This window comes from Lygodium microphyllum, chromosome 1, assembly GCF_053477565.2.
Source record: "Lygodium microphyllum isolate KBCC chromosome 1, Lygodium_microphyllum_v1.1.10, whole genome shotgun sequence".
In the NCBI taxonomy this organism is placed as follows: Eukaryota; Viridiplantae; Streptophyta; class Polypodiopsida; order Schizaeales; family Lygodiaceae; genus Lygodium; species Lygodium microphyllum.
In genome coordinates this window covers 39,906,605-39,919,403 of record NC_141135.1, presented here as the reverse complement: position 1 = coordinate 39,919,403, position 12,799 = coordinate 39,906,605, and the positions used below count along the sequence as shown (strand labels likewise).

Here is a 12,799-nt window from a genome sequence, read left to right as displayed (position 1 = left end):
GCTTCATTAAACTTGGACATCATTTGGCGGTGGTTGTCAACCATGTCATTATGTCGTTCCATATGACGAAGCTCATGCTGACAAAGGGTGTGATTGAGGAGGGTGTACGTGTCCATTTTAGGCATTTCCTCCTGTATGTCAACATGATAATCCTGTGTCAAGCTTGGGTCCTCATTCATGGAAGTCCAGAAGTCTCTAATCTCCCTCTGTAGTTCCTCTTGGACCTTGCTTTCGCCTTTCTAGCCAGCCATCTAGATGTAGTCCATAAGACCTGCTATTAGTAAAAGGGGCATAACTCTTTGTAGGAAACTTTGATTGATGAGGTTTTTGTCTCAAGTCAAAGGAGACAGTCCTCTTTGAGATGAGCTATTAAAGCATGATCATTCCATATAACCCCTCCTTGATGTGCCCAAAAATCCTCCCTCTAGTCCATGCAAAAAAGCATGTTCGAAAAAAAAACACTCCCTTACATGTGTGATGTCTCCCATCCTCTAATCATATATGTAGATAACAATCTCTATATGTATATGTGTGATGTCCATATGTAGATAACAATCTCTATAAGTTTTACCCATTTGACCATGATAATCCCATGTAGAGGATCCACCTCAAAAGTACATGTTACCACCATTACATGTATCTTGTTTTGGACCACATTCCTTGACTATGAGCCGTACACAACATAAGGGCCCCTTCATTCTTTGAAGAAAGAAATCTCCTTTTGCATCATGGTGTAGCATTTGGAAGGTTCTTGCAAATTTTCTTGAACATTAATGGTCTTGGAAATAACCTAGAAGTTAACGTCGATCAAGAAGCTTCCACAATTTCTCAGAGAGGTTAGGTCCTTCAAGTTGAGAGAATAATTTTCTCTTCTAATTAACAATAGAAAGAAGTTAACATCGATCAAGAAGCTCCTGCAGTTACTTAGAGAGACTAGGTCCTTCAAATTGAGAATAAGTTGTTCCTCTAATTAGTAATAGCAAAGACCAAGTATCTTCTTCTTTATGAGAAATAGAAGAGCAACCACCAAGCCTACAAAACCAACTATGCAAAACTTCAATTGATCTTTGCACAATTATTTGTAATTGAGACCTTCACTTTCATTATGTACCAATATTATTTGTATTGAAGCACTACTCAAAGTAGTCATACTCAAGAGGTTGACACCAGTGTTGTTATATGAACAAGTTGCAAGTCTAAAGACATATGAAGTGCGTGCAAATACTCAGTGGTCAACACCAGTATTGTTATACAAACAAGTTGCGGGTCTGAAGATATCAATACAAAGCACATGTACAGAGAGAGAAAAAGAGAGCTCATAGCTACAAGGACAGATTTCAAATAAGCCTCTTTGAACCATTGGGCTGTTATGCAAAAGCTTTTATTCAAGAGTTGGATTTTCCTTTTTCTTTTTCTTCATCCAAAAAATTAACCATGTTTTAATGCTTCAGGCTTGAAGAAAGAACCTCTAGAAGTGAATGGCTTTGGAGAAAGTTGCCAAAGCTGCTTCCTTTACTGCTTCACTGAGGGTAGGATGACCGTGGCATGTCCTAGCAATATCCTCGCTGGAAGCTCCATATTCCAATGCCAAAACAGCCTCATGGATTAATTCACCAGCATTGGGCCCCATTATATGCACACCAAGCACTTTATCAGTCTCTTTTTCAGCAATGATCTTCACTAGACCTTCAGCATCATCAATGGTCCTGGCTCTACTGTTTGCCATGAAGGGGAATTTTCCAACCATGTACTTAGCTCCTGATGCTTTCACTTGTTCTTCTGTTTTCCCAACAGAAGCAACTTCAGGGTGAGTATAAACCACACCTGGAACTGTGTCATAGTTGACATGTCCAGCTTTCCCAGCTAAAAGCTCCACACAAGCAATACCGTCTTCTTCTGCCTTGTGTGCAAGCATGGGACCAGGGATAACATCCCCTATACCATATATTCCAGGGACACTCGTCTGGAAGTGTTTGTCAACCTCTAATCTGCCAAATTTATCTACTTTGACACCAACCTCTTCCAGGCCAAGGCCCTTTGTGTATGGGACCCTTCCCGCAGCAACAAGTACAACATCTGCTTCCAAAGTGCTCTGCTCTCCACCCGAAGCAGGCTCAAGTACCATCTTCACACCTGAACCAGAAGCATCCACATTTACCACTTTTGTCTTCAGCTTAAACTTCATCTTCTGTTTCTCAAGAGTCCTCTGAAAAGCACTTCGGATCTCTGCATCTAGAGATGGAACAATGGTGTCGGCGAATTCCACAACAGTAACCTCTGAACCTAGCCTTCCCCATACAGAGCCCATCTCTAACCCAATGTACCCTGCTCCTATGACTACCAATTTCTTGGGGACCTCCGGGAGGCAGAGGGCTCCAGTAGAAGAGACGATCTTTTTCTCATCAATAGAGATGCCAGGTAGAGACTTCACCTCTGAGCCAGTAGCAATAATGATATTTTTAGCCTTCAGTGTCTGTGAACCCCCTTCCAAAAGGTCAACTGAAACCTCACCAGGAGCAGCAATTTTCCCTGCACCCTTGACATAAGAGACCTTATTCTTCTTGAACAGACCCTCAATTCCCTTTGTCAGCCCTGTAACAGCCTTATCCTTCTGTACCATCATGGCCGGAATGTCAATATCAACACTTCCAACTCTTACTCCATGGTTTGCGAAGGCATGTTTGGCTTCATAAAACATATGTGATGAATGCAGAAGTGCCTGCAGAACCCATCTTAAAAATATATAAGAACATAAAAATTTACAATCCTTTTGAGAAATGTACGATTGACTTGATTCAACTAATTATTTATTGACCACCAGGTTCCCTCATCTAACATGTTGAAAACAGTTCTTCCAGAAAGAGAGATGACAGCTCCATTCATAAGATGAGATTTTAGGCGATAGATGCTAACCTAGGGGCTAGCAACTCTGCATCAAGTTCAGCAGAATTTTGCTATCATTAGAGAAGTTTATGTTGTTGCCATAGACATTTATTAGGATAAGAAGCCAGTGAAACCAGTTTAAACTCTAGGGTGCAGACAACCTAAGGCAACTGCGTCTGGAATGGAAATATTCCATTCCAGCCCTATCGGTCTGTCCACATCTATTGCCTCTATTTCTCTCTTAGATATTTTTAGATAGCTAGTTAAGTTGTGATTGAATGCAACTGTTGCTCTCGTACAGTAAAAAAGATTTAAAAATGTAAGTAGGGCAATCCAATTATTACCACTTTTTGAAGGCAAAATGTTATAACCTGCTGCGCACATGCCTCATTTCATATGCCAAAAACTACTTGCTCTAGAACAATACAAACTACTTTCTTAGTTGCAGAGTCACTTTGTGATGTTGGGAATTCAGTGCTCTACAATAGCTCCCTTACTTCGCAATATCACTCGACCAGGCTATCTTCTTATTGCCCCTAAGCCAATGTTACCACTCTTTGAAGGCAGAAGACCACAATGTAAGGCATCTAAATGAAGCAAACAAAATAACAGAACATTATGATACTAAAGCTCAGGACAGTGCTAGCTGTGTGGATACTGTGTAGCCAACTAAGGAGTGCGTCATAAATAGCCACACCCTAAAATCTGGTCGCCTACTGTTATAAGTACCCAAGAAGCTCACTCACTGCATAAACATGAATAAAATAATGTGGGCAGCTCAAAAATTTTTGATAGCCCTCTAATTGGTGTAAACAGGCACTCCAGCCCCACTTAAAAAGAAATGACAAGGCTAGAAAACACCATCAGCTAGTGTGAATACACCTAAAACCGACTGAAAAAGAAATGGATGCTCTAAACACAATTGCCTCCTCCATCAAAACACATAAAGAGCTCCTAATGTCCTCATCTAACTCATACTGAGGCTCACAAGCAAGAGTAAATATGCAAGACACACATGATTACTAACAATGACATGGTGTAACACAGAAGGTGTGAGCTATGATACGAAGGCATCTGGCTTGCATACCATGCAAGTTGGCTTATGCAACGTGGCCATCTTCCTGATTTTCTAGCTTTCTATTCTAGCGAATCTAGCTCACACTTCAAGGCAATCCTTTCTATGTGCAAGTTTAACCCTAATATGCTTGAGTTTAGGTCACACGCACCCAATCGGGTCATATAGGTCAAAGTGTGAACTATCTTTCTTCTAGCCCACTATGTGGGTCTACCATTTTTTGTGACCATTCATCAACGGCCAGCTCTAATGCACATTTCTAGATATCTCTAAATTACAAAAAAAACAAATTTAACAAATCATTAAAGGATACAAGTTCAATTTTTGTTGTGTTGTGACACATGAGAACTAGCTCTTCCCACTCGAGGGTCTCAATCTGCCCCAAGGTGATCAAAGTAGAATAGAAACCACCACATCAAGGGGGCAAGTATGACAAGAGTCACTGCCATTTCCTCTGAGGACATCATGTGCCTAGCATTTTAGATCTCCATCTATGGTCACTAAGGTCTAATGATATGAGCCCTTGTTGAGAAATCACTTCTTCCAGTTTCCACACTTCATTTAGGGTTTCGCACTAACAGTCCCAAAAGGGCTGGTGTCCACATTTTGGTCACTTTTTCAATGGGCACCCACTCAATGGTGCACCACCCTAGACAGCTTATGCCTATAAATAGGCCATCACTTCATTCATTCTTCACCCCACTTTAGTCATTATTCACCTTCTTCCTTCATCATCCAACATTCTTCCCTTCTCTCTCCAACCCTTCCACTGTCCTCACACCTCTTTCAGTGGACATTGTGGTTTGTGGTTCATGGCTATCTACTCCACCTTCACTCTTTGCTTCAAGCACCCTGTTCCATCATCAAGTTTTGCGTTTTGGAGCTTCCCCACATCTTTGTATCAATCCTACACAACTGGCAACATCCTTACCTCCTAGCAACCATCAAACGTCGTTTGGGACTTCTCCACTTGGCGTCAGCATTTTCCACCTAGCGACAGCATCCTCATCATTAGGCTTCACCTTTCTTCCCTGGAGTCAGCTCATCGTCACCCAAGTATTTGCATTCTGCGGCCTAAGAGATCCTCTATATCTTGCATCATCATATTCTATCTGGTGTCAACATCTAGGCTACTCTCCTTGCGCCTCCGACACACTCTAGAATCTGCGTTTTGCTGCCCAGGCTATCTCCCCGGCATTTGAAGACTGTGGTTCACTCCCTTGACAATTAGTGACCATCTTCCTCATCTCTGATGACATCAAAGGACTACGGTTCACTCCCTCAACAGTTGTCCTTCACCTTCCAATGATTACTTCAATAGCCCACTGCTCAAAGGACTACTGTCAATATCTAAGCTACTCTCCCTACATTTGATACCTCTAGTCTCCGACACACTCTAGGATCTGCATTTTGCTGCCCAGGCCATCTCCCCGGTATTTGAGCACTACGATTCGCTCCCTTGACAACTAGTGATCATCTTCCTCATCTCTGATGGCATCAAAGGACTACAATTCACTCCCTTGACAATTGTCCTTCACCTTCCAATGATTACTTAAATAGCCCGCTGCTCAAAGGACTACATTTCACTCCCTTCATTGTGCAAATTCTGTGAGAGTGCGCAACGGAAGAGGAAATACGAACACGGAGGGAGAGAGAGAGAGAGAAAGCAGAAAATAAGGAAGAGAATCTGCACTGACTGAAATGAATGCTGAATACACTGAAATGGACTGATCAGTCCCTGCACGCAGCCCGGAGCATCAGTGAGGGCACCAGAACAGGCTGATGATGATGGCAGCACCGAAGACGGAGGAAGATGACGGAGTCGGAGTGTGCACCTGCCAAAGAAGGAGGGAAGTTGATAATACAACTGACTGGCAAGTGGGAAATGGCTATAAATAGCCAAAAAACCCACAAACTGGCCGACCTGAAATTTGAGGCCATAAATATGTCCGACCAGCATTTAATGCTGATCTGACCAGCATTTAATGCTGGTAAAAATGCCAGGAATGCCCAAAAAAATCCCGGAAAGGGTGGACAATGTCCGGCAGGTGAGGCAAGCTGAAGAATGCAGAAACTGCCCCGAGAAATGCACATCTGAGTGCTCTAGATTTTCTTCCTTCATTCCCTGCTTTCTCTCTCTCCCTCCGTGTTCGTATTTCCTCTTCCGTTGCGCACTCTCACATGGTCCCCGAACCTGCAACAAAGGCTCTAGTGGAGTCGGATCCACTAGCACTGACCTCTCTGAGTCGCTCGTCATGCTCCAAGACAAGCGGGGATAGCTCCTCCCATAGAAGCTTCTCACGGGTCCTCGATGTAAGAAGGCTAGTGTAGAAGACATCAAACCGAGGCGATGGCAGCCGAGTCAAAAGAATCATAGCCATGTCTTCAGAAGATATCGTCCGACCGAGGGATGCAAGCTCATCCCTCATATTCTGTAATCTGTTGATGTGGTCCTTCATGGAAGGATTATCATCAATAGCGAGCATCCGCAACTTCTTTTCAAGAGATATCCGGTGGGCAAACGTCTTCTGTTGATAGAGAGACGCGAGCTTTCTCCACACATCCGCTGCAATCTTCAACCTGTGAACATGAACAAGGACAGAATCCTGCAAACTCAGAAAGAGGAAAGATCGGGCTCTAGAATTAAGCCTATCCCATAAGGCTGCACGATCCATAGATGTCCCATCTGCGGGATCCACCTTAGGCCGGGGAATAGGAACAGAAACAAGCTCCCAAAGATCGAAGGAGTCCAAGATACATTCCACCTTGCAGGACCATAGAGAAAAGTTGGAGCCATCCAACCGGTCCTCTTTGGGCAGCTGAGAAAGTACAGGTACCTGTACAGGGGGTACCAAAGGCTGCATCTTCGGCCCACTGGAAGGGGATCGCCGAGATACATGAATAGAAGGGGGACGAGAACGAGGAATAGACTCCGGACGACGGTCCTCGTGATAGAAATCATGCCTCCGTTCAGATGAATGTCGAGACAAAAGCTCATCATCTGAGTCATCAAAGCCTGTAAACTGATGAGAAGACATCTTCCAATCTGCAAAATACCAAACACCAAAGAAAACTGTGCCGATGCCGAAGAATGACCACCAGAAGGGTCACCAACCACCAGAAGAACCACCAAACTCCAGGAAATCAGGTTGCCTATCACCAGGAGGTGAAAACGCAGCTGTGTAGAGCACAAAATCCGGAGGGAAAGTTGCCAGGCACCAAAACGCAGCCAAGAAAAGAAGCGCCAGCTGGAGATGAGCCGCCAGGAGGGAATACGACCACCTTGGATACAAAACGCAGCCTATAGTGGAGTCGCCTAGCTGAAGAGAAGGTCGCCCAGCTGAAAACGCAAGGAGACAGGGCTGGTTGATGATGTGGCAGCCTCTGGAAGGGGCTGATGCAGCAAACGCAAATATACAGACCACCTGGAGGGGCCGCCTGGCTGTTGGAGAGAAGGGGGGCAGCAATAGATGATAGGTGTGGTGTCTCTCCAGTCGATGAAGACCTCCGTGCTCTCAGTTTGGCGATGATACCATGTGAGAGTGCGCAACGGAAGAGGAAATACGAACACGGAGGGAGAGAGAGAGAGAGAGAAAGCAGAAAATAAGGAAGAGAATCTGCACTGACTGAAATGAATGCTGAATACACTGAAATGGACTGATCAGTCCCTGCACGCAGCCCGGAGCGTCAGTGAGGGCACCAGAACAGGCTGATGATGATGGCAGCACCGAAGACGGAGGAAGATGACGGAGTCGGAGTGTGCACCTGCCAAAGAAGGAGGGAAGTTGATAATACAACTGACTGGCAAGTGGGAAATGGCTATAAATAGCCAAAAAACCCACAAACTGGCCGACCTGAAATTTGAGGCCATAAATATGTCCGACCAGCATTTAATGCTGATCTGACCAGCATTTAATGCTGGTAAAAATGCCAGGAATGCCCAGAAAAATCCCGGAAAGGGTGGACAATGTCCGACAGGTGAGGCAAGCTGAAGAATGCAGAAACTGCCCCGGGAAATGCACATCTGAGTGCTCTAGAATGAGCTACCTCCTCCGTCAAAACAAGTGATAGACAAGTTAGAGCTCCTAAAGTCCTCGTCTGACTCAGACTGAGGCTCACAGGCAGGAGATGACAAGACATGACAAACATGACTGCTAACAAATTCCCCACAACTACTCCCACCTATGATTCAAATAGGACAGTGCACTGGTGCAGTCATCTTCTAAGCTTCGGCTTCGCTATATCAACTTTTCTTCTCATAGCATGATCCGGTGCATCATCATTTTGTTCTTCTTGTGTTTCTGAGTTTCTCTACTCTCTCAATATTTACCATACGCACTATGTTTCTCCCCACAAACCCTATTGTCTCTCTAGTGTCTTAGCCTTTTTTTTTATATGGTATCAAAGCCAAAGGCGCTCAGTGAGCCACGAAGATCCTCTGCGTCAGAGAAGGCAAAGACAAGTTTCGGCTTCAGCATCATCTATTGATTTCCCTCTTCATCTCCCCTACATCACCAAGAGCCAAAGATTCCCTTCTCTTCCTTCCCCTCCCACCCTCCCTTTTACACATTGACACTCCGATGCTATGACTTCTCCATAGGCAAATGAACGGACCACTAGGTGCTCCTCTTCTAGCATCACGAGACCTCCCACTGATGCTTACCAACATGGACCTTTGCTTCCTACACTGTCTGAGTATATGCATCTACCCCCATGCACTCATCATGCCACCTCTCCCTTCTAGGCCATGGAGTTTATTCAACACCAACTTTCAAATTCTTATGCTCAAGGCAATAAGACGCAGTTAATGCGCACTAAGCCCTATCGAGCAAAAGGAGGATCATCAAACACCACAACATCCTTGCGAATGCCACTGTGCTACGGAGGTTGCTTCTATTTTCTTCAGGTTTCAAGAATGTCACCTCGACAACCCACGGTTCTACACTCTACTCCAGGGGGAGGCAGTTATTATTGGCTACCGTCCTGTCGGCAATCCACTCCTTTAGGCAACAATGGCTATTCAACACCTTCAATTACTTTGGCTCCACAGTCCACTCCATTGAGAGACACGAACACTTGCCCACCCTTTGCTCAACACAAGTCCCACATTTTCTTACCCTCGACTACTCAAGTTCGAGAGGCCATCTCTGAGAGTTCAACACCCCAGATACCTTCTTCGGCACAACTGGCAACAATCCTTCATCATACGATGATCCGAAGTTCGTGATCCATGAGTTTTTAGATTCCCTCTCTCTCGTAGAGGGAGATTAGTTGAAGTCCCCTTGACTATCAAATAGTTAGCGGCTTCAATCAATGAGATCGTATGATTGATGTGACTAACGATGACAGTGTATATGAGAGCAATATGAACAAGCGAATGTGAGCATTCAACTTGTCTGAATGTGCTTGGGCTCTCTCCAACTACGATTTCTTGGCTTGAGAAAAGGTTGAAGTCTGCTTGACAATCGACCAATCAATGGCTTCGGTCACAAGCTCTGCTAGAGTATACAACTCCAAGATGGCCTTCATCATCACTCACCAAATGATTATTTCTCTTTATCAAGGTTACGATCCATGGGAAGAGTTGGTAGAACAAAGACCTTGCAATCCATGATGGCCTCAAATTCCATGTCTGCCTCAAAAGGCATCCTATGAATGACTTTGTACATGCTGGGTAACTCCACTCTCGCTCCAAAACGTATAGACTAGGACTTCCTTTGACCGTATAGTGAGAAATCTTTGCTATCGAGGCAATGAAAAGTCAAATGTCCTCTAAACAGCTCAAAATGCAACCTTCTTTAAGCTTTGACAATTGTTCATGCATACATAAACAACAGATTAAGTCTACATTCGCATGCATCTCCACCCACTCTAGCCATAATGTGTTTTAGTTCTCATCTTTCAATTCAGCCTTCAAAAAACACTTTTATTGCATGTGTTTGCATGCCTATTTCTCTTCATTAAAGCCATTTATAGTGAGAGGTTGAAAGTAGTCACACAAGGGTTTGCATAAGTAAGAAGGCAGTACTAACTTCAACTCTTGCCAACAACCTGTAGTTAGCTACTAAATAGTGACATGAAAGGTTGAAACCCTCAACTTATCGCAGTTCTTTTAATATAAGAAATGGAGACAAGACAAGACAAGTTCACGTGACATGAAGGCTTGAAGTTTTATATAAAATTTGAGTAAGTGGTGTTATGTGCATTGATATATTAAAGTACCTACATATGAATTTGATGCTAAAATCTGAAACTCCTCCGCCTGTTCCCAAAACTGGTTGGAACTCTGAAACTCCATTTTTTTCCATTTCCGTTTCTAACATTTCCAAAACTCCCCCATACTATGAAGCAGATACACTGACTGATCATGAAGAGCTGAACAAGGAGAGAAGAGATAGAAGGATGTAAGGAGAACACTGAGAAGATGAATGCTGAACCAGAATCAATCAGCACAGAAAGTGTATAACAATCTATGGATGTATCCAAACAATAGAGACCTCAGACTCTCCAAGTACAAACACACAAGACTGGAGTGAACTGTGGCCAACAGTAGGGTGCCTATAAATAGGCAGAGGAGGAGGAGAAAAAAATGCAGCAGGTGGCCAGTAAATTGTGCTGGACCTGTCACACAGCAGGCCAACTCCACGGTCCAACTGGGCTGACACTGCCCACTGCCTGAAAACATGTCCACCTGCCCTGAGGTTCCTGCCCACACTGCCCAGAACTGCCCATCCCCAGGTACTTATAATGTTGCCATCCAGGAGGTGACTGCTAACACTTTTCCCATGGTTTTCCCTGTAGTGTTCAACATCATGAGCTTCTATGAGGGAGGCACTGCATCCCTAGCTAGGTGCAGTCAGGAGTAGGCGGCTGCTGAACCCCACCCCAGGCCAGCAGCCCCCCCCCCCCCTCCAAACGCACCTAGCCAGGGATGCAGTGCCTCGCAAGGAGAAGCTCATAATGTTGTAGGAATTTGTCTGAACTTATGTTGGTCTTGAAACCTATTCCTTAACCAGAAATTAGAAAAATGCACCAACAGCCACAATCCGTACAGATCGTTTAAAACTAATGCATTTGTGAATAATTACTGCCGGTTGAATGAGGAATTATGGTCGAACCTTGGAAGGAATGCATCCGACATTGAGGCAAGTTCCGCCGAGGGCACCGCGCTTCTCAACACAGGTGGTCTTAAAGCCAAGTTGCGCTGCTTTGATGGCAGCGACATAGCCACCAGGTCCACCACCAATCACGACAATGTCCTGCTCCTCAGCAGATGCAGAGGCAGCATAAGCACGCACTGCGCTGATTGCAAACTGCGGAGACAAGCAGTGGCACCTGAGGGCGTGCTGCAACAGCAGGTAGGGTTTCGAGCGACAGGACATCGCCATAGCTCCTCGCCAGAATGGTCTCTTCTCTTCTCAACAAAAGACCATCTTATCGTCCCGCAAAAAAAAAGGAAAAATTAGATTCACAAAGACCAAACAATAACACTCTAATAATCTAATATCTAATAATGATAATGATCGAGAAAAAAGGGGGGCGGGGTAAGGGCAAACCTGTTTCTGAGAAGCTTCAATGCCCTGTTTCTGAGAGTCTGCTTCACCCTGTGACAACCATGGTTCTCCAGGTGGGGCAAAGCTGCTCTGACGACTCCGCAGACAACGCTAACAACGCAGAGCCTGCATCATGCATGGAAAGGCTCTGGAGAAGGTTGAAGATGAAAGCCCACACGAGAACAAATGAGAGGGAGAAGTGTGTCGATTGCGGCTCATTTTAAGCACGGGGTCCGTCCACTCATGATATGGCAATTTTTTTTTTTTTTTAAAGGAGAGTTAGTTCATCTATATCTATACTCTCTCTTATTTTCGCATTTCTCAAGGCCACCTCTAAACTTGACATCACTGTGTGGTCAGTGTACGATTTTCTTGAGGAATTCTTGAGGGGAAAATTTTTTCAGTGCAGTGGATCTCTCGGAGCCCGATTGCCACATACAGTGATTAAAAGGCTTCCCACTATAGTGAGAAACCGTTAAAAGGCTTCCCACATCCACCCCTCTCTCTCTCTCTCTCTCTCTCTCAGGCTTCCCACCTCCCCCCCCCCCCCCCTCTCTCTCTCTCTCTCTCTCTCTCTCTATATATATATATCTATATCTATATATACCGTATGCAATCAGTCATGCATTATGGCGTCTCTTTCTCGAGTCTCGCTCTCTCTCTGCAAGAAGGGGAAGACCGTGGCGGCGTCTACAGCTCCACACAAGAGCTCTCTCTCTCTCTCTCCCTCCACACAGCGGCACGAAATAGTAGAGCGGCAAGTAGCGGCGGCAACAATGGGTTGCACGCATGCTCCCCAAACTCGCCATGTCGTTGTGGCAAGGCATCCAAGTAAGCAGGCGCTAGGGGTGGTAGTTGGGAGGCACTACAACGTGAAGGCGAGAGGGCGGCACGTGCTAGGGTTTCCACGTGGCATGGTTGAGGTGCCAAAGTTGGTGGGTGAGAAACACACACATAGAGTGGGGGAGAGAGAGGAGAGGTGATAAGAGAAAATTCTCGATAGAGAGGTGTGAAAAGAGAGAGAAAAAAGAGATGAAAACGTAAAACTTTAGAGAGAGAGTGAGTGAAAGAGAGGTTAGGAGAGTAACAAATTTTAAGTGAGAGAGAGAGGTTAGAAAAAATTCAAGAGACGTATGGAGAGTAACAAATTTTCAATGAGAGACAGAGGTTAGAAAATATTCAAGAGAAGAGAGAGAAAAGAGAGCGAGAGGGTATAGTATTTTCCCACAATTAAAAATTAGTTTGTAAGTTAGCAAAGTCAATTAGTTAGTAATAAGTTAGTAAGATA

At 44.6% G+C, this 12,799-nt stretch overlaps 1 protein-coding gene across 1 annotated transcript; it reads right to left on the bottom strand.

Moving 5' to 3' along the window:
- Positions 1–1,098: 1,098 nt before the first annotated feature.
- On the bottom strand, positions 1,099–11,765 carry LOC148041019 (dihydrolipoyl dehydrogenase, mitochondrial-like). Its single transcript, XM_087675578.1, has 3 exons — positions 11,515–11,765; positions 11,077–11,391; positions 1,099–2,719 (listed from the first exon to the last, which is right to left on the bottom strand). The coding sequence occupies exons 2-3, from the start codon at positions 11,344–11,346 to the stop codon at positions 1,469–1,471; spliced, it is 1,521 nt and encodes a 506-aa protein (XP_087531704.1). The 5' UTR covers positions 11,347–11,391; positions 11,515–11,765; the 3' UTR covers positions 1,099–1,468.
- Positions 11,766–12,799: the final 1,034 nt, after the last annotated feature.